Source organism: Lucilia sericata, unplaced genomic scaffold (genome assembly GCF_015586225.1).
Source record: "Lucilia sericata isolate MDLA Ls3-8-SP2 unplaced genomic scaffold, ASM1558622v1 Contig000093F_arrow, whole genome shotgun sequence".
Taxonomy (NCBI): Eukaryota; Metazoa; Arthropoda; class Insecta; order Diptera; family Calliphoridae; genus Lucilia; species Lucilia sericata.
This window is the reverse complement of record NW_023994125.1, coordinates 328,548-355,178: the sequence shown is the minus strand read 5'-3', so window position 1 is coordinate 355,178 and position 26,631 is coordinate 328,548. Positions and strand designations below refer to the sequence as shown.

General features: G+C 28.5%; 2 protein-coding genes and 1 non-coding gene across 5 annotated transcripts in view; 1 reads left to right on the top strand and 2 right to left on the bottom strand.

The window, feature by feature from the left end:
- Nucleotides 1-831: 831 nt before the first annotated feature.
- Trnam-cau lies at nt 832-903 on the bottom strand. The gene has a single exon. It is a non-coding gene; the product is annotated as a tRNA-Met (tRNA).
- Nucleotides 904-5,718: 4,815 nt separating this feature from the next.
- LOC119599860 (proteasome subunit alpha type-7-1) lies at nt 5,719-6,936 on the bottom strand. Its single transcript, XM_037949773.1, has 3 exons — nt 6,702-6,936; nt 6,390-6,619; nt 5,719-6,333 (listed from the first exon to the last, which is right to left on the bottom strand). Exons 1-3 carry the CDS (start codon nt 6,798-6,800, stop codon nt 5,916-5,918), a joined length of 747 nt encoding a protein of 248 aa, XP_037805701.1. The 5' UTR covers nt 6,801-6,936; the 3' UTR covers nt 5,719-5,915.
- Nucleotides 6,937-8,639: 1,703 nt separating this feature from the next.
- Nucleotides 8,640-26,631, top strand: part of LOC119599855 (katanin p80 WD40 repeat-containing subunit B1) — a 41,249-nt gene continuing 23,257 nt past the window's right edge. For 2 of the 3 annotated variants that reach the window (XM_037949767.1, XM_037949765.1), the window contains exons 1-3: nt 8,640-9,863; nt 12,794-12,921; nt 13,005-13,222. In XM_037949767.1, coding sequence (XP_037805695.1) covers nt 9,830-9,863; nt 12,794-12,921; nt 13,005-13,222 — 380 coding nt within the window. In that variant the 5' untranslated portion in view covers nt 8,640-9,829. Of the gene's footprint in view, nt 9,864-10,314; nt 10,584-12,793; nt 12,922-13,004; nt 13,223-26,631 lie in introns of those variants that run through there. The other variant, XM_037949766.1, reaches the window with a different exon arrangement.

Sequence of the window (26,631 nt, the reverse complement as noted above, 5' to 3'; positions counted from 1 at the left end):
GAAGACATCGTCATCCTAAAGTCCCATCTGTCAACTTAAAAATAAAGGTTTAAACTTCGTCATATCTTCATGCATCTTCGAGATATCTAAAGCTAAAATTTGGAACAACCATAAAAATAAAAAAGCAAAATTCCACTTCGCTTTTATTATATGCTTCTTATAGTTATACATAAAATCGCATTAGAATCAATTAAAAATCTCTTGTACTTGCGAAGATATCGAACGATGAAATTTTTGCCGTAAAATTTTCGGATTTATAGTTGTTTCAAGCTTTAATTGAAAATATCTCAAAGATGGATAAATATATAACATAAGTTAAAATTTGGAAGATTGGACTTTCGTAACGATTGGACGACGTAACAGATTTAATAAATAAAGATGTATGTATTCCCTCTGTTACAACGTCTAAAATTTGGCAAAAAACTTTTTGTTTTTTCAAATATCTCGAAAATATGATGAGATCGAGATTCTAAGATTCGGATTCAGCGCAGCTCAACCATTTAGAAATACATATATATTCATATGTGGGTTACGACTTTTTTAAATTTTGTTGGTCTGTGTTATTAACCAGCTAAGTGAAAACCTCAAACATTTATTTGTCAAAAACCTATGGAAATAAAAGTCGAATAATTGAATACCCCTTTAAGTATAAACACTCAGTTTATAATTTTTTAAACGATTTTCATACAAATTCATTTTGTATCGCATTTCTTTCGATATAGAAGAGCAAACAATATCAGTCACTAACAAATCTCACATAAAACAGTCAAATATAATTTATTAAATAAAAAATAGTAAAAATTAAAAAAAAAAAAAACTTTCCAACTTTGCTAGCAGAGCAAGGTTTCGATCCTCGGACCTCTGGGTTATGGGCCCAGCACGCTTCCACTGCGCCACTCTGCTTGTTATCAACTGCGTGTCAAAATCGAAATATAAAATTAAACACAAACAACAACCCCTAACACACATGTCAACAGCAAAACCAAATACACAGTTATTTTATTCTTGTAATAAGAAAAATCTTATTGGATTTTTTCGCTGGGTTTACACATACACACCATGCAGTGCGTTTTATTAAACATGGTTTATTTACACTTGTTTTTTTGCCGCAAGTCTTTGTTTGTAAGACCTGATTTAGACTCGACAATTTAACTTGTCCAAGATTTTTATTTTGTATTTCTATCTTGTTTCTCTTATACAAAAGCAACAAAAACTTGGGCTAGTAAAATTGTCTAGTGTAAATCCGCAATTTTTCACGTTTTCTTTTAAAATTTCTTTCTTTGTCCTTAGGTTTGCAAGAGACTTGTTATGTGTAAACAAAAGAAAACTTTGTTCTGTGTAAATTGGGTCTAAATTAACTGCCACAAGAATTTAAATGTTTATTTTATTTTATTTGCATTTTCTTTTATTTTACATACATACATAAAAAACTAACTAGTTTCACCTTTAACATATTGAAATTATTATTTTTACCTTCCTTCTTTTTTGTTTTCTGTTTTTATTTGGAATTGAAGTTTGTTTATTATGAAAACAAGTCACGTCTCTCTCAATTCTATTCTATAACATGAATGTTTGTTTATGTTTGAATGTTAAACTAACAGGAAATACACATGTACGTTAGAAAGAAAAACTGCATAAAGCAAAAAAAAAAGAAAAGAAAAAAGTTCAGACTTAATAAAAGAAAAACTAAAATATTTATGGTTTTTAGTTGTTTTCTATTTAATAGAGTTAGATATTCCATTATTGTTTGGTTTGTATTAATGACTTTTGTAAGGAATGAGAATGCTTGGTTATATTTTATATGATTTGTTGACCTTTTCTTTGTCATACTAATGATCATTAGTCTCGCCTGTTAATATTCATTAATAACTTTTATATTTTCTTATAATCCATAAGTTTTTCACAAATTATGATTAAAATTAATTAAATTTCTTATCTATTGTTTTGAAGCCTATAAAGAAAGGTGTAAACAACATCAATCATTTTTAAAATTTGTGAGTATTTCTTTTCATATTTTTTAATAAAGACCCTTTAAATTTTAACTTAAAAAGTTTTTTAAAACAAAAATAACACTTTGTAACTCTTAGCACTTTTTGTCCGTCAATCAGTTAAATCCATCAATATATTTTAGCGGAAATATACTAATTTTAGACCTTCACACACATTTGGGACTAGACCCCAAATAAAGTTATCTTCTCTATTTTCTTTACATTTACAATTGATGTCCTAAAATAGAAATTAATCAAAGATCATTTAGAGCGGGGTTTTGAGATGGTAATCAAATGCCAATTAATAATCAGATTAGTTAATCTAAAAATAAATTTAATCTTATGTTAATCCCCTTTGATGTTTTTGAGTACAAGATTAAACTTCGCAGTGTTGCCATACAAAACAACAGAAAATGTCACTGTTTGTTATGAAAACAATGCATATTTTATAAAAAAGAAGAAGACAATTGTAAATTTAATATGAAAATTAATGAAAACTTAAATTAAAAACAAAAAAATGTATTTTGAAGTATCCATAATTTATACTAATCAATAAATAGAACATTTTAATGTTTATATTTATAAACATTTTATTAATTTTTTTGCATCAGCTGTTTACACTTTTGCATTTAGTGCTTAAGTTTAAACCACCTCCATTGGGCGCTTAAACTTGCAAACAAAATTAACTAATTGAGTACTCAAAAACAGCTTTCGAGGATTAATTTTAATTTAATCGCTAATCTTTCACCTAAAGATTGGCCCTTAATAATCGATATTACCCCGTATAAATATTGTAGTTTTGAAATAAAATGATTTCATCTAAAAAATTCTCGCTGTATCAAATTCTGTAAAGTTAGATTGGATTCATAAATGAATCATGGATAATTTTAAAATAACTCTCAGAAGAACAAAATTCACATATGTACTAATAATGACTTTGTGAAAAAATTCGAGCCTAGATAGAACCCATTTTAGGTTTTATTGTGCTAATAAATTTAAAAGAATCTTTGCAACGAATCCTAAATTTATACAAATGTTGTTTAGTTCACATCTTAATCTGATGTGACCCCTAAAAAATCAACATATAGTCGACATTTATTGATTCTATACTAATTAATGTATCGCATTAAAATTTTTTTCGTTTTTTTTTTTTTTTTTCGTCAAATATTTGATAGGTCTGAACTAATCTTTACTTATTCACGCTTTAACTACTGAAAAGATATATGAACACTCCCGTTTACTTAAATAGGTTCACTTTTTTGTTTACATTTAATAGCTGATTTTTAATAATTTTTTTTCTAACACACTACGTTTTTTAGCTATATTTTTTTTTGGCTCACTTGATTAGGTTCATTCAGAATAAAATCAGTTTACTGCTGGCAGTAGGTAGAATTTATTCATAATTTAGTGACTGTAAATATAGGCAATATATTTTTTAAAAAATAGGTCGCGGTAAGCCATTGACTAAAGAATAAAATGGCAAAATTTAAGCGTTTTTGGAAATCACAGGAAATTGGCTAAAAAAATGGGCAAATTCAGAATGTTATTCGCAATTTTAAAAGAAAATAGTCTGAATATTAAGAAAACATTAATGGACGTACATATGGACTCATAACAAAAGCGCACAGAAGAGATTTCATAAAATCTGCCTCCAAGTCAAGTGATTCTGCAGCAAAATTTAAATAAAAAGTGGGTGTTACAGCAAGCCTAGCTGTAGTAAAACGTATTGTAAGAAGGGCCAAGGCTTTAACAATATTAAACAATTAATAAAAGCTACTCCAATTGCCACTCATAAAGAAAAAACCTCTTCAGTTTGCACGTGAACACATGGTTATAAAAAGCAATATCAACATCTTGTTTATTCGGATGAAGAAAAGTTTAATTTAGAAGGACCAGATCATTATTTTTTATGATTTTTGAAAGGAAGACCTCTACGTAAGTCGTCTGCATAGCTGTGGATGATGTTGGATATAGTGGAGGGCAATTTCATATTATAAAACATGTGAGCTTCAATTTCTTTTATCGAGTAAGAATTGTAATGCCATAATGGAAACAGCTTATTTCACGCTTATTTCACATTTTCGGATATCTTTGAACCCATGACGTGGAAATTTGAAAAATATAATGTCCCGATCCTTACCTCTAGGGATGTAAAAGGATGGATTCAAAGATAGAATGTAAAAATTTTGGAGTGGCCTCCATAATCTTCTCACCAATTTTTGATTGAAAACGTTTCGGATATTCTTTCTCCTAAAGTGTATAGGTCGGGCAGACAGTATTGAAGGAATTAAAACAGCTTGGACCGAAACTTCCTTACCTTTACTTAAGAATCTTTATAACTCTTTATCACCTCGAATTTTGGAAGTTATATGAACTAACGGTGGATATGTTCCTTATTAAATCTTTTCTAAAACCTTGTTTATAAAAGTAAAAAAGTTTCATGAAAAATGCATTTTGTTGTTGTTTGTTGATTTAAATGATCCAAAAAAACATTGTTCAAAAACGAAGTGTTTTAGAAAATAAATTATTAAAAATCAGTTATTAGGTATTGTGCTAATTTTTGTCTTACTTGTGATACCTAAGACATCATGTTATTATTTAAAATTTTAATGTTACTAATTAGTCCATTAGTTTTTGAAAAAAATGAATTTGAATGTAAACAAAACAGTGAACCTATTTAAGTGAGCGGGACTGTATAAATTCCCTTGAAATTTCGATCTATATGGAATGTATAGTTTGTTTCGAGACAATTGATCACATTAGTTTTCCATCAAAAATTAATTTTTATAAAGAAAACACAAAATCTGTTAAACATTTTTGAATTAATGCTGTCCAAACTTAATGTTTTTTTTTTTTTTGGAATTGTCAAAATCAATGTTAATCTGGGAAAATTGGATCACTACGAACTGGAATGTCTGATATATGTATACATATGTGTACGACTATTAATACTCCTAGAATATACTACATCTATATAATAAAACAAGAATATATAGTCGGGCATCAGTGGTGCCAGGAGCCTATTCTCATAAATTTTGGTAGAGCGATTTACTTTTACATTAATGTGTTTACAGTATATTATTGACCTTCAAGTCATTATCTGACTGAAGCCTGATCATTTCGAAAAGCGGATGTATCATTTAGACTTATAAATAACTAAGTTGTGTCGAATTTTGAAGATACTACGTAGAACATTTAACATAATTGTGAGCTTAAAAGCCCAATTTGGGGAATTTTATCTTGCAAATTGCTCTCAATAGTATAGGCACAAGTTTTTTTTATGGGCACACAGACAGACGGAAAAAGCTTAATCGGTGAAAAAGTAAGTGTCGTTGCTACAAACATCAGCATAAACGCATAATACCCTCCCCATTATATTGTTATGTAGGGTATAAAAAGGCGTATCAAACAATCACATTGATATGTTTATTATAGAAGATATTGTTCTTGGTAAAGTTTGCGTTTCGATATTTTTATTTACCCGAAGAAGCAAAGAATGGAAATAAATCTACTTTTGATCAGAATGGAGTTATATCACAGCTGTAAAAATTGTTTAGTGTTGGCCTTTTCTTTCAAATCGAAATACAAAGAAACTCCTGCTGTACATTAATAAAATAGTTACCATAAGAAATATTTAGAATTTTAGAAGAATTTGACAATTATTCAGCTTCATACACAAAAAACTCCCGCTTTAGTTATAATGTAAAACAACAAAGCGAAAGCGGATCTCATATTCACTTAAAATTTTCTCTTGTTTGTTTTATTTCCACATTTAGAAAAGCTAAAAATTAAACCAGTTATTTTAAATTAATATATTAGAAAAAAAACCATGTGTTTCACAGGATCGTGTTCTTATTATGTTGAATATTACGATGACGAAACAAAAAAGAAAAGGACTGTGGTGGCAGCATCTTAAACTATACAAGTTTATTTCTTCTGCTTTTTCTTCTCTGCCTCTTCTTCCTTTTCCTTCTCAATCACAGCTACATACTGTTCTATAGTTTGGACATCTAACATTTTCAATGGTTTGTCCTTTTCCATAACGGCGATTTCTAAATTCTTTTGGCCCGACTGCGCCACTTCTAACAAAGCTTTAATGGCCAATTTGACGGCACCATTTTCTGTTTCAACTTCTTCATCTTTGTAGTGTTTCTCGAGGAATTCACGCACTGTTTTTGCTGAACGGCCAGTGGCGTTAGCTTTCCATTCATAGTAAATACCTGAGGGTTCAGTTTGATACAAATGAGGAGTACCATCAAAATCAAAACCTCCTATTAAGCAGGAAATACCAAATGGACGACGACCATTGCTTTGTGTGTACTTTTGTTTCAATTGGGCAATGTATCTGCGATGGACAAAATATTACTTAAGACTCAATTTTGCAGAATAAAGCTAACTTACCTGGTAATGTATTCCAAAGTAACTGGATCTTCTACATTTAACTTATGACTTTGACACTCCACTTGAGCTCTATTAATCAAAATGCGAGCATCAGCGGTGAGACCAGCAAATGCCATAACAACATGATTGTCCAGCAAACAAATCTTACGCACTGTACGTTCTTCTTGCAATTTCGCTACCGATTTCTTTTCTACACCTAAAACCACACAATTGACTCCACGTACACCAACCTTAAGGGAATAAACAAAAAATTTTATATTGGAGATTTTCTTTAGCACCATTAAAACGAGGTTAAGTTTTTTTCCATCTTACCGCTGTTGATCCTTTTCGCACAGCTTCCTGAGCATATTCCACTTGCAATAAATGACCATCGGGAGAGAAGATGGTAACAGCGCGATCGTAACGTGACATAGTTTTTTATTAAAAATATGTAAAATAATTAAATATTTCCAAACTCTTGTTGAAATTTGCTGCCGCTAAACAAAACACCGACGATTATTTGCAAAAAACTCAAAAAACTGTTTGTCAGCTTCAGTGTTGCTAAAATGCGTAGTATTTTTACTACATTTTCATAGTTGTTTGTATGGGAAGTAAACTCTATTACAAACAATGGTGTGTGAAGTACAAATCATTTGTAATTATTTAAAAAAATATTACAAAATTGCATAATAAAACAATAATAAGGTAGAATCAGTAGAAAAGTACGTTCTCAATTTTACATGCCTTGAATTGTCACAAAAAAGAAAATTAAAAAATATAAAAAAAACATCAAATAAAAATTATTGAAAAATTTTTTGTGAAAAAAATAAAATTGGATAATTTGAATAAAAAAGATCGCAAAACCAATAAAAATCATAAACAGGATACAGAAGAGTGGAATGCTGTTTGCGTGTGCCGTTCAATAAACATTTCAAGGCATTTTTCGTGGTTTTTCATTTGAAGATTTTGAAGTTTTTCTCTTTTTAGTTCTTTTTTGTTTGACTTAACAATAATCTGTTATTTGATGGAATTCGAACGATTTGAAAGGTGATGATTGTGAAAACCAAATTATTTAAATGCGTGTTTTTGTGATGCGTCGTATAGGCCTATGGACAATATATTTATATGTTTCAGAATAATTTAAGAATTTTGGCATAGATTTGTTAGATCATAATATTGCATATTTTACCCATTATAGCATAATTTTGCATGATTTGGCTTATGTAGCATATTTAAGGCATATTTTCAAGTTTTTAGAGCATATTTTACTTTTTTAGTGCATATTATGTTTTTTGATTTATTTTTTCATATTTCTAAATTTTTAAAAACATTTTTTCATTCAAAACTTTATTCCTAAAATTAAAAAACTTTTTTAAAATTTGATTGCCTATTTTACAATTTTAAAAAACATGATATAGTTCTTTATATCATGCTTAAATCTTTATTTTAAAGTTGGACTTTTATATGAAATACCGAAATTTATAAATAAAGGTATAGTTATGCGTCCTAAATATGGAAAAACCGGTATTTTTTCATTTTCATGACGCGTTATATGGAAACCTTATGTGATGCATAAATTCTGAGCCCAGATTCGGATTCAGCGCTGCTAAATCATTTGTATAAATAATATACTTTGGTCTCTGGGTTAAAACATTTAAAATTGTTTTCTTGAAACGAAAATAACCGACAAAACGCCTTTATCAAATCTGTTCAAATCAATTTTTTTTTATTTTATTTGAAACTCTAATTACAGTTAAAAACAAATTTCGACTTTATTTCTCATCTTCATGACGCGTTATGTGATGCATAAAGTCTGGGGCTAGAATCGGATTCAGCGCTGCTAATAAATCATTTGTATAAAAAGTATACTTGTCTCTGAGTTAAAACATATGTTGGCCTGTGTTATTATTCCCGATTGAACTGCAAAATTATTTTCGTGAAACGAAAATAACCGACTAAATGCTTTTTTCAAATCTATTCATATTAAAATTATTTTTTATTTTATTTGAAACTTTAATTGCAGTTAAAAACAAATTTCAAATTTATTGTTTATCCTACTTCTCCATATTAACACAAAAACAGTCCGGTAACTCCTCTTTTAACATTTCAAAATAGAAATATATAACCTTCTCCCTCTAACTTGTTAACCAATTGCTTTTTCTTATTTTCACCTTTTTAAACAGTTTATCTCTTTCATTCCTACGTTCTCCACTCTGCCAACAAACTGTCAGTAAAAATTTGAAATTTCTTTTTGTTGTTGTTAGTTAGTTTTCTTTTGTGCGTCTACTTTATCGTTTCATTTTAATTTTTCTTCTACTGTTTCTCTGTCGTCGATTATTTTGACAACTAGTGTTTGTGTGTGTCTGTCTACCAAAAAAAACAGAAAAAAGTAACACGGGAGAAAGGATTTTTTGTTTTTATTTAACTAGAAAAGAAATTTTTATAAAAATTTTATTTTTAAAATAGAAAAAAAAAGTTAAAAGTGTTAAATAATTGCAAATATTTATAAGAAAGTTAAAAAAGTAAATTTGGGGCTTGAATGTTACGAAAAAAAATCAAACCGAAAAAAGCAAAAAAATAGAGTGAATCGTTGAATGTCTTGTGCTGTTGGGCCGTGTTTGTTTGTTGGTGTCTTGCAGTCATCAGCATTAACGTTGTAGTTAGACGACGTCGTCCAATTTGAAAATAGAAAAGTTTGCTAAAGGCCCCATGAAGTGGCAAGAAGAAATTAAATACACAAAATCGAAAAGAAATAAATAAAATTAAATTTGAGGTGTAAAAATAACAGCAAGACAATACAACAGCAACAAAAACATCAGTGAAGTGTAATAAAAATCCCCAATCAATTGCTCCACTCCGCTTCGACAAAAGTGTAGAAATTCTTGAGCTAATTTGGTTCGTACAACGAAACCAAAAAATATCTAAATGTGGCATTATAAATAAAGAAATAAATACAAAAAACAAGAAGAAAAAAATCCAATAGCTAAAAGCGGAAATTCTAAAAAAGTAACAAGCCAGCAATTGATTTGTATTGGAAGAAATTGAATAAAGAAAGAAAAAAAAAATAAATTAAAAATCTCAATTTCAAATCAAAACAAGCAAAAGAGCAAAGTAAAGTAAATTAAAGAATAGAATAGAGTAGTAAATCCAAGTGGTTAAGTAAGTAAGTGAGTGAGTGTATTGTGAGTGAATGACTAAGTAGTGGCCTAAAAGATCAGTTAATGGTAAAAAAGCAAATAGAAAAAAATAAAACAATAAAAATAAACACAAACAAAACAAAAAAATTATACATATTATTATAAAAGTGGTAGTAGGAAGACATCATCCATCACTTTGTACATTGATCCACTGTTTGCTGAAAAAAAAAACTAAACTAAATTCAACGAACCCCAAAACAACAACAACAACAACTATACAACAGCAGCAGTAGCAAAAATTAAAAAAGTGGCTAAAATAAAGTGATGGCATTAGCGCGTAAATTAACCGAAAGAATATGTAAGTTGCAGCTCCGGCTGCTGTTTTTTTGATTTTTTATTTAGCACTCATTAATGTGTAAAAGATTTATTGCCTAGTTTGTGCAACAACAACTGCATTATAGATAAAAACATACATACATACATACAAAAATACATATAGAATATGCTAAACAATTGCAAGGTTATGCAAATCATTTGATTTTTTAGTTTTGCTTTTGCATTTTTTTATGTGATTCTTTGGTTGTCAGTTTTTATTTTATTTTGTGCGTTTTCAGTTTTTCTTTTCTCCCATGTGTATTGGCTTTTTTGTTTGTTGTTGTTTTACTAATGGTGTCACCCTGCCGGGTTGACGTTTTCTTTTCGTAACGGTAAAATTTTTATTTGGGGGATATTTGTATTTTTTTTAGATTCTCTTTGTTTTGGTATTTTATTTTGTGATTCCTTTTGGTGTTTTATTTCTATTATTTTTCGTAGATATAAGCTTACCTACCGGCTTTTGTTTAGGGAATATGTTTTTGTTTTCCTTTGTTAATAACTTAAAGGATACTTATTAGTTTAATTTTGTGTGAAAGAAGTTGGGAATATTAATTTACAGGAAGTGTAATATGGTCAGAAAGGGGAGTGTACGGCGACATTAAATTGAAGAAAAGTTGCCTTTTTAATTATCCTATGCTAACTAAATTAAATGTAAAAAATAATGTATAATCGGGCATGGCCGACCATATGATGCCGTACAAAAGTGAGTATGTGTAGAGGCATTATGTTTACAATAAAGTTATTTATTCTGAATTTTATCGTGATAGGTACCTACCTACTAGAGTTCGAATCTGTCAGAATCGATCGATCACATCTGTTCTAGTTTAAAAAACGCCATATTCGTCCCTTTTTGACACGTTAGAACTGCTCGAAGAGAATTTTTATTTATAAAATGTGGTATTCTATCTGAAACTCCATTTTTACAACTTTAAAATAAAGGCTTAAAACATTTGGCATATTGCGTTTCTTTTTCGAAATATCTTCACTAAAAACTTGATATAACAATAAATTGACGAAAACTATAATTTTTCGTTATATAAGCTTATAAGCCTTATTCGGCAGGAACGGTTGTTTGTGGGCAAGGTGAGATAATGGACCGCTTTCAACCATTTCCAGTAGGCATCGTTCTCGAGTCAAGAAAAGAGTTCATCAAATTATCTTGAAAATTTCGGACTGTGGTGTATATGATTCATCGAATTAAGCGATTATATATAATCCGAATGATATTGGCCAGTTATTGTTATAGTATATTGATTTAGCGGTCATAGTTTCTGATGAAGCTGTCCGGTGTGTTTGATAGTTTTATAGTTAAAACCACCCATGATACAGTAGTTTATCTTATTTGTTATTGGAAGCATGAAAGTGGGGCTACAACTAACATGTTGATTTCCCTTCCTAAAGACGAACAACTGTGTTGTCTCTCCTATTCTAGTATTTTGTGAGGAATTGGCTTGTTATATAGAAATCAGAAAGGGTTTCAATAAGAGTATTTTCCTTTTATATCTAATATCGACTCACTGTATTCTTATGATTTAATAATAGTACATTGATCATTTTGACTGATAGCTACATAACCAATTTCTGAAGAGTGAAATTTAGACGCCATCACCTGCTTCTTTTGTAGAGAGATTACATATCATTGTACAAATCGCAATTTGTAATGGGCGAATGTGGTTGATTTTATGATCTTAAGGCCTTAAATTGAAATATATCAAAGGCTTTGAAGTTTGGTTATTAAGAGATTAGAGAGATGGGAATTAATACTTACATATGTTTGGTTAAAGAACGAGTATAGAATGTTCTTTTCTTTTGCTATTTCTTAACTTCCAAGTAATTTAAAAGATACTTCCAATATCGTATTTTTCAAATGACTATGTTTCGATCAAATCTGTTTGAATTAACAAAAACAATTTAGTTGTTTGATTAACTTATTTTGGATGTTCTTCTTTATATGTGTTGATTAATGTTTCATATTTTTTCAATTAATAATAAAATCAGCTTAATGTTCCTTAAGTACAATCAGAACAAAGAAGCCGGAAAATTTATGAATATGAAATAAAGAAATTTATAAAATTAAGCTTAAAAATGTGTATCCATATCATTAAAAGTAAAAATTATACTTATTTTTCATTCAGCTTTTATTTTGTTGATTATAGAAATTATTTAATTTAAAAAGATTTACATAATAAGTAAAGAAATTGCAAAAAATATACATTATCAACGATTATACAATATTTATGAAATATTTTAAATGAAACGCTGTTGCTTGTAAATATCAATACAAAGTCCATGTATTGCAAAAAAGAACAGATCAAATAGCAGTTACTAACTATTCTAAGGAAGAACAGAGGTAGATAAAATTGTCTACCGATAAATGCCGAATCGCAATTTTCGAGATAATTTGATAAAATTTAGCAAATAGGACGAAGCCTATTGAAAATGTTTGAAATCGGTCATTTTGCCCTATTCGTACCTCCGAATAGGGCTCTTGAGCTCATAATTATGTTAAATATTCTTGTATCTCCCCTTCAGAAAATAGCCTGAAAATCAATAATTCACTTATCACGATCGAATTTTGCATAAATAATTTTTATGTCAACAACTGTCAAAATATTTCAGAATCAAGGTAGAAATATGTTTTTTTACTTATTGTTTTCCACAAATTCGATTATTTATTAAATTTTACTAAAATTTCTATGTTTCAGTAAAATCCAATTTAAAATAAAAGTCCGATTTTTCGTTAAAAATTTGATTTTGGCAAAGAACTTGATTTCTCACTAAATATCCGATTTTTTCTATTTTTCAAAAAAAGATAATAAATATTATTTTTATTAAAATACGATTTTTCGTTTTCACTTTCCTTAAAAACAACTAAAGAGTTAAAAATTCATATTTATTCTTTTTTCATTTCAGATGAGATAAAAGCGCATAATGGCAATGTTACTTGTCTGGATGTTGGTGAAACGGGTCGTGTTTTAGTTACGGGTGGTCAAGATCGTAATGTTAATTTATGGGCCATAGGACAAACAGAATGTTTTATGGTAAGTTAACGTTTTTTTTTTATTGTTACTGTTTAACAACAGAATATTAATAAGTTGATTATTTATATTTCTTTTACTTTTAGTCACTAACCGGTCACAATCGACCCATAGATTGTGTACGTTTTGCATACAATGATGATTTTGTATATTCTGCCGATGATATAGGCATTATAAGACGTTGGGATTTAAATGCCCAAACAATATGTTCCACATTAAATGGTCATATGAAAAGTGTGCGAACATTGGATTTTAATCCATCCGGAGAGTATGTAGTTTCGGGCAGTAATGATACAACAGTAAGGTGAGTTTATGAAGAAAATTTAATAGAAAATATTTAAATAAATATAAAATTACAAAAATAAAAAGATATAATGAGATAAATTTCGAGATAAATTTCCAAATCAAATACTATTTGTTTGCTTTGCAATACAATTTCGTCATCACTTAGATTCTAGTTGGGCTAGGTTTTTTATATAAATATTGAATAATATGATTTTTTTCTCTTTTTTCTCTTTAAATAAAAATATATAAAAATCGAATGATCTTAAAACATCATTTTCAATACCATTCAATATTTTTTTCATGTGAATGTAGGAAATAAATACAACAGACTCATATTTATTATTATTAAAACCACTTATATTAAAAACCAAACACTTGTTGTTGTGGTTTTTAATTCAATCGTGTAGGCTGCTGATAGATAAAATACAATAATTTTTCTTATTTAATAAGTAATTTTTCTATTATACATACGTATGCATTATATTATTTAGCTAGCCTCTTCTTAAATTACTTTCAATTTCTGTATTCAGCAAATAAAATAGATTACGAAAATAAAACCAACAAAATCAAAACACGCACAAACTCACCAAAAACCTCTAAAATGATACAGATGTATTATGTAAAAAAAATATAAATCATATAAAATAAATATTTCTTCAATAGTTTCGTTTATTTTTCATTATCAACTCTTTGGATGGTAACGCAAGAAAAACCACAACAAATAAACAATAAAAATATTTATACAAAATATATTTGAAATTCAATTTGAAAAGCTTAATTTAAAAACGTTTTGAAAGAAATGCTTATCAATAGTTAAACAAAAAATTATAATTTATGTTTTGTGATCATTATCATTGTCAGCAGGCATCATGATCAACAGCGGCTGAGAGTTATTCTTTTGTGTGATAAGTAATGATTTATTTTAGCTTTGAGTTCCAAACACAAATGCCAACTTAATTCAATTGAAAATTTATTTCAATTACAATTTATGAGAGGTCAAATCTATGTACCACCCAGCTAAACAAGCACTCTTAGAAAAAGTTTTTCTATTCGCTTTTAAAATGGAATTATATTTGTTTGAAATTGTTTTTTTTTTTTCTCTTTTAATTATACATATTTACATACTATGACAGGGATTAGTTCATACCAAAAAACTTTGTATTAAAAAAGTGTTTTACAAACAAAAAAGATTTTACTTCTCACCTTCATGCGACACTATATATTCTGGATTCTTATATACATATAACAGGGTCGACTATGTTATGTTCGTCTGTTCAACTGTCTGTCTGTATGTTTGTTCAAATCAAGATCACAGATATATTTAGGGTTCAAATATTCATTATTACAGCGAAATTGGTCCATAAATAATGGATATACTATATATGCAATATTTCAAAACAACTACTAAAAATATTTTCATTGTTATATGTTCTTGTGTTGGCTGAAAACAGAAACAACATACATATAGCTACCTAAACCACAAACGGACCTACATAACATTTTTAAAATTTTACAGGAGAAGCAAAAAACTATTCAAATTAAAAAGTTTGTTTCTATTAACACGTTTTATTTGTAGTAAATAAACAAATTGTTTAATAGTGAAACCTATCATTTGTTATGATAGTTGACAATGGCGTATATAAAAATGAATAAATTGGACTATTTAACTTTAATATTTAAATGGTTTTGTAGATAGGGCCTTTTTTGTTTTGTCAATAAAATCGCTAATTTTGGTCGGAGGATTCCGTTTGTTTTAATGCATTACATTAGAATCAACTATAAAATAGATATTGAATTTTTGGTTAGTTAGAGCCAAAAGGCAACAAAAAAAACAATTGTTGTAGTTTTCAATATAAAGTAAGAATGAAATGTTGGTTCGCATTTAGAGGAACAGGCAGTAAGTGTTATGTGTTATTGTACCCGGTCATCCCAAAGGTATTTGGCGCATCAGTGGTATGATTATCCATGTGTCCAATACGTGTCTAATAATGTCCGCTTAAAATCCGTACATCTCGTGATTCAGAATGTTTTGAAAACCATTACCTTGTTGTATAGGGCCATAATCTTCTCTCGAACACTGTCAGTACGACGTACGAAAGAAAAGATAAAAGAACATTTTTTTTCGATGTTTTGCGCTTACAAACAGATACTTCGTCTTGTCCTTTTTCACCTTGAGTCCCATGATCTTTGACTGATTTTCGAGTATGGAAAGGACTTTACTAAATGTTCGTGTGATCCATATTCTCGTCATAATGCCAAGTCGTAAGATCTTCGATCCTCGGAAATTGTTACTTTAATTCCTGCTAAAAGCTTGGAAAAGTAATTCTTTCACAGCCGAGGTGTACCATGTTCGTAAGTGACTAGATTGTCACTATTATTTTTGCTATAGGAAGAGGAATATTTCACCTCGAATCCCAAGATTTTTGACTGATTTTCGAGTATTGCGATATTGTGACCGAAAAACATGAAACTTTTGTAGTAAATAGTATTACTGATCCTTATTCTCGTTATAATTCCAAGTCATACGATTTTCGATCTTCGCAAAATGTGTGATCCTTCCAGAGCCGAGATGTATCCTGTTGTTCTGTTACTAGATTGCCAATATTATTTCTACAGCATAGAAATTCCTCAGTTGCTTTAATTGAATATTCCAAAACGACCAGCAATTAGACTTAAAAGGATTCAAAAATCAATCGAAATTGATCAGAAGATGTGCTCATAGGGTATCATCATTTTATGCAGACAAAAGTATCATCTATGATCATAAAATGGACACAATTCATGAGCGGATGAGTCATAAATGACTCGAATGCGATAAAGTAAAAAAAATTTGATCTGTATAGGATTTAAGAAAAAGACTCATATATAATTGCTCCTAACTTTGTTGTATGCTGCATTTTGGGTCAGGGATAGCCGCTCTATTGTGTTTCGAATACCAGCTTCCCTATATAAAACTTTCTTTTGTAAACCATATACTTTATGATGTTATGCTCATGGACGTTGTGACACTTTGAAATCGCCATAGCGACATGAGAATAGACATTATGAAACTCTACCCAAATAATTTGCAAAAAAATACTCTTTAGAACGAAAGATTCGAATGTTTTTGAATTAATGAAATTAATTCGTTAAAAAAAACTTGTGTATACAATTTGTAAAAAAGTGATTAATTTCATTACATTGTATGACTTATTACTTGTTCAATTGTTTGTGGATTCCTACATAATATTGTTTATAAATTCACATAATAATTTAACAAAAGTACATTTTGTTTTTATTTTTTATTTTTGATATATAAAACAATAAATCTTAAATATTTTTATTTTAATTATACCGCCAGCACTTCCTTAAATAAAAAGAGTAGTTGTACATTTCCTATATGGTTGCAAGTTTTAAGGCATAAATTTCTCATAAATATTTTGACGTAGTCAGTCTCGTCTTCAAACAAATTACAATAACCAACAACTCGTAGGTATAAAACGTAAAACAATGTAAATATGCAAAATAAGAAAAAAAAAATTAAAAAATTATAAACGCCCCTTAGTTAAGTATTCATTATAGTTACAAAAAAAAAAAAAAAAAATAATAAAAATTAAATAATATTCTTACATTCATATAAGGTTGCATTTATTTATTGAGGTCTACATACATACATCATATTTGTACTACTTGTAGTATTTATGTACATTTACATGGTATCTATGTATATCTTTTTTGTTGTGTTAGTTTATTTTTAAAAATATGGTATTTTGTTTTTAGTTTTTTTTAGTCTTTTTGCTAAATATTTATACATTGCTTTTTTGTAATTCATGAACTGATTACCATGCGTAGGTGATTTTTTGAAAAGTAGTTTAAATTTCAACTTTATGAACTACTCACGTTACAAGCATATAATTTTGCACATGCGTATGAATCCAGTCTTAACAAAGACTTTTGGCTAAAAAATTAATCACTTTTTGTACCAACACAGACAGATAGCTTTATGTGGGGTATATCTTTGTTAAATTTTTTGCACATACACACACTCAGACCTTTAAACGAATTGGGTAACAAAAAAATGGCGTTTAAAAAAAAACTAATTAACCAAGTATGGTTCCCTTTTTCGAAACTTTGGTAAATTAATTAAAGTTGAATAACATTTCCTGTGTAAGGTGTGTAGATTGGAGTAATACAAAATAATTGTGAGAGGAAATTACAACTTTATACTGTAGACCGATTCTCTCCGCACAATTTTTAACATACTTTTAATTTTAGTTTTCAAAGAAGAATCTGTTCTACGAAGATTCTGAAAATGGATTATTTTGAAAAAATTTTGTTAAAGCGGTATTCATTTTGTCAATGTATAAAATGTAAAATATCGAATTACCTTTCCAAAGGCATCAGCTACTTGTTGAAAAAATATATGGGCATTTCATGTCAAGTGACCCAACTCAAAAAATTGATTTTGATGAAATTACACCAAGGTTAGTACACAAATTTCAGCTCTATCGGTTAAGAACTGCCGAAGTTAGAGGGAGTCAAAGTTGGACTTTTTGGTCAGGTTTTTTAAAAACTCAATTTTTTTTTATTTTTTTATTTTTGATCAAATGAAAGCTTAGACAATTTCCGTTAATGGCTTTATAGTCCCAGAATGGAATGCGAGTGTGATATTTATCAAAAAAAAAAAAAATTTTTTTAACTTAGGAATCAAATTTTTTTCAATACTTGGCTCTTAATTTTTTCAAAATGGAAATTTTTGTTGTATTTTTTTTACTTAATAGAAAGCTTACACCATTTCCTTTAAGAAATAAAAATTAAAAATTTTTTTTTTTAAACAATGAAATTATCTATCTTATCTCCTTTGGGCAACTTTTGCTAGGACCAATAGGTGAAAAGTTACACTCATTTGAATGAGTGAACTAACTCCGGCAGTTCATAACCGATAGAGCTGAAAAAGTCTGGCGTACTACTTAATAGTACTAACCTTGTTTCAAATTTCATCCAAATCGGAAGATTTTAAAAGTTTTTTAGTCAAACATATTATTTTAGTCAAACTCGGATTTTTAGTAAAATTTTTCTATCAAAATGTATTTATTTCCTTTTTAAAAAAAAACAGGATTTTAGTAAAAATGTTGCCTTTATGAATTTTGTTATTTTTATCTTATGTTACTATTTACAACATTTCTCTTAATCAGGCACAATTTAATTATCTTGACAGACATTTAGGAACCATTCTCGCTTCAATTTATTGGGAAAACTTTGAAGAATTGTTCCCTTAATCTTTATGAGGTATAGCTTTCATCATAATTCTTTTTTAATTCCTTGAAATATGTGCTGTATATATTTGCTCGATTGTTGCCGATTTTAAAAATATCGTTCTTGGGTCGTTTAAGTTTTAGTGTAAGATTCCAAGATAGAGAAATTACTAATTCCCCTGATAAAACTTCGTATACTGCGATGGTGGAGTCCGTCAATTTCTCCCAGTTCGTCATAGAACCTATTCCCAGCCATTTCAACCTGAAATTCTATATTCTAGGACTGTGGCAAACGTCTCTAGTTTCTCTCCATCTTTGCATATCCTGCAATAGTCCGGTATATTACACTCTCACTTAGAGACAAAAGCAATAATTGAGCAATGCTGTGTTAAGATACTTGTCAGAATCTTACGACTGCGCCTATCAAGTCCTATAAGTATTTTCAAGTGTTGGCCATAAGGCCTTTTATATTTTCGAATCCATTCTGCTGTTCCAGGACTGGTGGTTGATGATGTCACAAATTCTTTCGAAAATCAAACTATAATAGTGACAGACTGGTGGTTATACACTTCTATCTTTGTCGTATTTCTCAATCTTCGGATCTAATGTAGGTAATTTGTTTGCAACTTCATATACATTGACCGAACCTATCATAGTCTAATCGTAAACAGGCTCATAATGTCCCTAAGAACTGTTCTACAATCTAAAACCAGGTGCGAATGTACGAATGTATGCTGCTCTAAGAACAGCTTGACTATCGACATAAATTGTCACAATTGACCCTAGATCGATATGATTCCGTATCATTTCCAGATCGCCAGTATCTATGCTTGGAAGGCACTACATTCCTCAGGCAGCCTGATGGTCCTTTTTATATCGGTATCAGCGATATAGACACCTGCACACGTGTCAAGTGTACTTCGTAGAGATTTTTTGTGTGATTTTCGAGAGAAGGTTTGACTATCGACGACTCATAGAATCTTAGTTTAGAAGCAAAGATTTTCGCTTATCAAAAGCTTTTAATTATTTTTAAATATCAATAATTTATTTTATAATAAAAAAACTATTTTTAAAATAACGGATCGGGCTTTCAAAATTTTTCGGATTTAGCATAGCTTAAATGTTTAAGGTACGTTTAATATAAATTAATAAATACTTTTTGATCCTCCCTAATGTTAATTACATATTATGTGTATGCATAACGATTAACTGAATCGTAAAAAAAAACTATGATTTCATAATGTGAACGCCATTATTGTCAGTTTATTACTTCTGAGGAAAACTCTAATTGTCATGACAATAAAATTGATTTATCAAGATTACTTCTTTTAAATAAACAGACATAAGACATTAAATCATAATTAAAAATAAAACAAAATATTTATGATTAAAAAGTAACGGATAACTAGAATTTGATTATGAAACCATTAAATATAACTTTGTGAATTTCAGGTTTATTAAAATCTATTAAATTTGATTTACAGAATATGTTGAATATTTTGAAATAGCAGAATTTAATGACATTTAATAGAATTTCAAACTTAGATCGTTCTTTTTAGTACGAAAAACATTTCTAAATTGATTCCTCCCTACCAGGGGAGGAGAAGTACTGATAAGCGTTTAAACGATTTAAAATTTAATGTGTTTTATTTTATTTTTTTATCTTTTCATTTTTTGTTCAGTTTTAAAATCAAATAGCCTTGTGTAGTTAGTTTAAGTTCGACTTAAATGAAATAGCAGGCAACAGCAACAAAAAAAAAAAAAAACATTTATGCAAAGTTCAAATAACAATAAAGATCGTATTGAATTATAAATAACAAATATTCAGTTGAAAATAAAACAACAACGACAAACCGACTACAAAAACAATACGATAATGAAGGTATTAAAATAAAATAAGAAAAAAAAAATAAATAAATTTATATGAATCATTATTTGTGTTTCAAAAACAAAAGATAAAAAAATTCAAACAAAAGTCGACGCAAAAATTAAACAGAAAAAGTTAATAACTTCTCTGCCAAAAAAAAAACGTAATAAGCAGAAGCTAGAGGCAATAGAAATAAACTTAAGGCAAAATTACAAAAAATAGAAAAATAAAAAAACACTTAATGAGAATAGTAGCATAACAGTTGTGTGCTTGGAAAGAAAACTAACGAACAGCTGTTAGGGAATTAGTGAAAACTGGCAAATTCGCTTAAGAAGAAGAAAAAACAATGACTTTGCAAACTGACAAAAGACAAGCTGTGATATAAAATAAATTTTGCTTGATTTTTTAATTTTTCTTTATTGTAGTAGATTTTCAAACTATAATTTTTTTTATTTTATTATTTTAAAGCAAATGATGCGTAGGTTGCATCATAGACTACGTATTTTTTTTTTGTACACAGCTACTCATACTCTTGTGTGTGTGTGTTTGTAATTTAAAGTTTGAATTAATATGAACTGAATGTTAAGTATCCAATCATAGTAACAAAACACAAATATGTATAGCAGTACTTTAAAGGAATTAATTTGTTGTTTTAAGCTTTACACATTTGTATACCCTTCACCTTCGTGAAAAGGGTATGTACATATGTCGAAGTGCTTTATGTGAACATTTGCCGTGTTGGCCTTATATCACGGTGATCTTTTTCAACCACTAAGTGAGCTTCTTTGACGACTTACCACCACCCCTTTGTGTATCTTACACGCACATGTCAATTTTTGTACATGATTTGCTGGTTCATATACAAGAACTTTGCTCAAGTACTCGAGCTATCCAATCTCTTGCCATAGTAGCCCCGTTGATGAATGACAGGTATCATGTGTCAAGCTTATCAAACCCCGACAAAGGAAAATACAATCACTGGTTAGAGCCGATAGAAGAGGCGGACCCAACCATCAAATGAAAACATCCTATTGATGCTATAAGTAATGATCTTGTCCCTACTCACCCCAGTGCATTCCTTGACCTCTTAAAGTCGCCCAAAAACACTACTAAGATGACTCTGTTGTTTCGGCAACATCACCTAGGGAGGTAATTGGTGGTTCGAAAACACAGATCTATATTTAATTAGTCAGACGTATTTCAGTGGCCACAAGGACCTACTGTGTGTTAAATTGAGCATATTTTAGAGTAAACTCCAACACACTCAATAATGAAGGGAAATCCCCGATAAATTAAAAATTTAGGTATTAACAACTCCTCCAACGTCTCAACAAACTTTTCCGTCACTTCAATCGTCACTCTATCCGTCATTCCGACATATCCACAGATATATGGGTTCGGCCCCATGTCAAATCATTCCAAGGAAAGGCCGAGGATACATTTGATCATCAAACTTGTGATGATCAAATAGTCCCGGCAGACTAGAGGTACTGGGAGAACCTCTTTACCCCAGGATTGCAATACACCAAGATGGGGTCATTCATCAAGGAAACATGCCCCGGGGGGAGTGAAAAGAGTATATATAAGTTTGTAATTCCGTTTGTAATATCAAGAATATAATTTTCCGACCTTATTAAGTATGAGACCGATTTTTTGTTGTAAACGCAAAAACAAAAACTCATGGTTTCACGAATATTAAATAAATAAAAATTAAATGTAAATTTAGTTGAGAAAGCTATTAAACTCAACTATCTGAATCTGGTTTTATTTTTCAAATCTCTTGTTTTGTCTAAAAGTTATTTAAAAATTAGTAAAATGCCATTAAATATTCAAAGCCATTTTTCTCGAAACGACATTATTTGGATTATGCCGGTCTTTTTACCAGCTTTTATATCTTTTTCGAGTATAACTTCTTAATATGAAATAAATTACATCGTCGCCAGGTGTAAGTTCTAAATATCAGACTTTTCGGTAACTTCCTTATAGAAACATTATTTTTCAAAAGTTTGGCTTACATTTAGAATAAAAAAAAGATGTAATTCTTTTAAGCTCTGTTTTCGATCAACATTTTTTATCTATTTCTATTCTTCATTTAAAAATATTTAGAATTGGAGGTGTATGAATGATTTTTTTTTTGTTTTTTGAAGCATTAGATGAGGGGTGTCATATTTTTTTAATTGCTTTTAGTATTTTAAATGTGTTGGAGATCAACGCGTTTTACTTCAAAGATTTATAGTTACGAGTTTTTATATTTGATTTTTCTTCAATTTCATTCACAAAAAAATTTGTTGTTTTTTTTTTTTCAAAATAAAAACAAATACTTGTGACCGGCTGCTGGTGGTTGTTGGCCTCTACAATTGACTAACTGCTTGAATATTCGTATATAAACTATAAAAACCACTTGTACGAATATTTCTATTGATTTTAAGAGATATTATTTTCGTCATAGTACGAGAATTTTATGCATAGTTTAGTTCACATACATACATAGTTGTATCGTAGAGATATTACCAAATATGCTAAGACAAGATTTATGATTAAGACTAAGAGGCGTTTAATATTAAGTATAAATATTGTGTTTTTTTATATAGAAAATATTAGAAACGTAAATAGGAATTAAAAGTTTTTAATTCATGATATTAGTTAAATATTTTTGTTTTTATTGTATTAAAGATTTTTGTATGAAACTGTTTTTTATAAAACTAGAAAATTCTTTAAGGAAGTGTTAAATTATATTTTTAAATTAATCAATGCGGACTTGAGTATGTATTTCAATATTCAGATTACACTATGTGACAAAAATAAATAACTTGGAAGTGATACTATTTTACTGAAAGGTGGATCCGAGTAGAACAAGAGTATGTTTTTGAAATTTGCCAAACACCTCAAAAATCTTGAGTTACGGGTAAAAAATCGGGTTTTTGGGCCTTTAAGCTCTTAAAAGTCAGTAACTTAGATGCATCTCAACCGATTTTAAAATTCTCCACAGATTTAGAAAGCAGAAGCTGAGGCCTTTATAATGATATATATAATGTTTAAGTAACCTGGAGAGATATGTGTGAATTTCATCAGCAATCATAATTTTGATTTTAGTTTTGTACCGTGGAGAAACTTGAAATCGGTTGAGATTTAACTAAGTTACTGATTTATAAGTGTTTATAGGTACGAAAAACCGGTTTTTTACCCGTAACTCAAGATTTTGGAGGTGTTTGGCAAATTTCAAAAACATACTCTTGTTCTAATCGGGTCCAACTTTCAGAAAAATAGTATCACTTTCCAGGTATTTCAATTTTCGCTTATTTTGTTTCACTGTGTTATTTATTTGTTTATATTATTCAGATTGTTATATTAAATTTAACCGATTAAGTATGTTAATGGGTTCCTCTACAGTTCTGATTGTAGTTCAGGTCATAGTGTAGCATATAGTGCAGACTATAGTTCAAACTATGGTTTTTACTATAGTCCTAAATATGGATTAGACTATATCAAAACAAAAGTCCATACTTTAGATTTAGACTAAAGTCCAGGGTCCAAATTATGTCATATCTCAATAGAATTGAGATTGACTATATTACATAAAATAGTTCAAACTATAGTCCAAACTATATTTCAGGCTATAGTTAAGACTTCAGTCCAGATTATACTCTAGAGTCTAGATCAGACTATAGCCAGGCTGTAATTTAAACTATAGTAAAGACAATATTGTAGACTATAGATTCAGATTATAGTTTATATCTCAGACTATATAGTCCACATTATATTTTACACTATAGTGCTGGCTATAGTTCAGACTATAGTCCAGTCTATAGTTCACTCTATACTCCAGACTATAGCTCACATTATAGTCCAGACTATAGTTCACATTATATTTCAGATTGTAGTTCACATTATAGTCCAGACTACAGTATAGACTACTTTAAAGATAATCGTTTAGACTATAGATTTATACTACAGTCCAGACTACATTTCTGACTTCACTTCAGACTGCTGTATACTATAGTCCATGTTGTAGACATGACTCGATACTTTATTTCAATTCTTTTAAAAAATGATTGTGATAAAAAGATTTATTTGGTATTACGTTGTTTTGCAATTAATAGCTTAATAATAAAAAGCTAATTTCTAATACTTGTTTCCATTTAAATCAGATAATTTTCTGAATTACACTAATAAATTACCATAAAACAAATAGCAATTAAAAAGATTTTGCGAAAGTAGTTTTCTTACATTTCTGTTTGTTTTTCATAAATTGTTATTTTCTTGTTTTAAATAAAATATTTCATTTAACCGGAAATATGTTGTTACAAATAATTTGACCATAAACGGAACCGAATATAAAATATGAAATTTATTTCGCTAAGAAAACAACAAAGAAAGCCATAATTAGAACATAATAAAACATGTTTTTTATTTTTTATTATTTTTTAAAAACTTTTTGTAAATATCTATTTATCTATCTTTCTAACTATGTATCTGTATAGCTGACTATGTGCGGGTATCTTTCTTTTTTTTTGTTTTTTTTTGTTAAAAAACCATACAGTCAGCCAAGTATATGGCATAAATTAACCTAGTTTGTTGTTAAACAAAAACAACAAACTAATTTTATGCAAATTTTGTTTTAAGTTTATTTATATAAAAAACAACAGCAACAACAGCTACGAAATATTTAAAATAAAAAGTGAAATAAAATCACACATACTTAATGAATGAAATAATTCTATTAAGAAAGCAAATAACAATAAAAGACATAAAAAACGTATGAAAGAAAAAAAAATCAAATCAAATACAAACAAATAATAAAACGACATTATTTAAATTTCTATTGAATAAGAGTATTAAACAATTTATTTATTTTATTTTTTTTTTTTTTTTGCAAATTTTTTGTGAATAAAATATTTACTCACAGAGATGACCAATCAGCGAGGGGGAGATCAGATTACGATTGTTTAAGAAAAGTAGTTAAGAATAGTAATGGAAAGTTCTAAAACTGTTAGATAAGTTTTTATTAAAAAAGTGTTAGATTTCAAAAGAAAAATTCTAAAATTTAGATATTTAATCAGAGACAGTAATGTGTTGTTTCTAGATAACGTGTGAGTAGTTTGAGTTAAAATTTTACTTGTATTTGGTTTTTGTTACAATAACAAAATACAAGTAAAATTTGTGCTCAAACTACTCGCTCGTTATCTAGAAACAACATGTAATTGTTATTATTTTTATTTAAAAAAATCAAATTTAAAATTTATATTTGATTTGTATTTCATTTCTCAGAAAATACAAATTGCTTTTGATTTGTATTTTTTATGTTTTCCGTAAAAATTACTGAGAACTTTTTCAAATAAAAATCAATAATAAAAAACACAAATAATTTTTAAATCATAAAGCCCAAATAAAAATCAGACAATGATTTTTATTTTTTGAAATTAATTATAAAACTCATTATGAGATATTTACGTTTAAAACACATTAAAAATGATCGTTTTTGAACAGAGATTAATAGAAAATTGGTAACATTTCTTTACCACTGATATCGTCAACCGAATTTGCTAAAATTTTGCGGAAATTAGATTCGAACTTTCGAAGTAATGTTCGAAAAATTTTTTATGCACTAAAAGTAATCTCTGAATCATAAAAACTAAAAATAAAATTTTCGAAAATTGGAACTTAAGTTCGAAAAAATTTTAAAGCTGTTAAAACTAGTAATCGTAGTCCGAATTAGCTGAAATTTTTCAGTATTGTGTGAACTTTCGAAATTAAGTTCGAAAATTCGAAGTTATGTTCGAAAAATTGTTTATGCTCTTTAAATTATCTCCGAATCATAAAAACTAAAAATAAAATTTCCGAAAATTCGAATTTAACTTCGAAAAATTTTAAAGCAGATAAAACTAGTAAACGTAGCCCGGATTAATGAAATTTTGGAGTCTTGGGTGCACTTGATGACAATATAATATTATGTATGTCCAAATATTCGAAATTATGTTCGGAGTTGTTAAAATATTCTTAAAATCAATTCATTAATTTCGAACAAATTAAAAAAAATATATATATATTTTATATATCACCTATATCACCTAAATCACCTAAAATAAATATATAAAATATATTTATTTTAGGTGATTTTTATTCTTAGTTTTGAAAAATAAAAATCATTGATTGATTTCTATTTTTTGTTTGAATAAATAAAAATTACTGAGTATTATTAAAAAAAAGAAAAATTATTTTTTATTGAAACAAATAGAATAAAAATCAAAAATAATTTTTATTTTAAATTTTTATTATAAAAATCAAGAAAAAAAAGTTTATTGAAGAAATCGATTAAAAAAGGCCTGG

What these genes read in the sequence shown, in the direction of transcription:
- LOC119599860 (XM_037949773.1), bottom strand. Translation starts at nt 6,800, where the DNA reads ATGTCACGTTACGATCGCGCTGTTACCATCTTCTCTCCCGATGGTCAT. An exon ending in TGCGAAAAGGATCAACAGCG is followed by an intron (nt 6,620 to 6,701) that starts GTAAGATGGAAA and finishes TATTCCCTTAAG; the next exon opens with GTTGGTGTACGTGGAGTCAA. An exon ending in ACTTTGGAATACATTACCAG is followed by an intron (nt 6,334 to 6,389) that starts GTAAGTTAGCTT and finishes TGTCCATCGCAG; the next exon opens with ATACATTGCCCAATTGAAAC.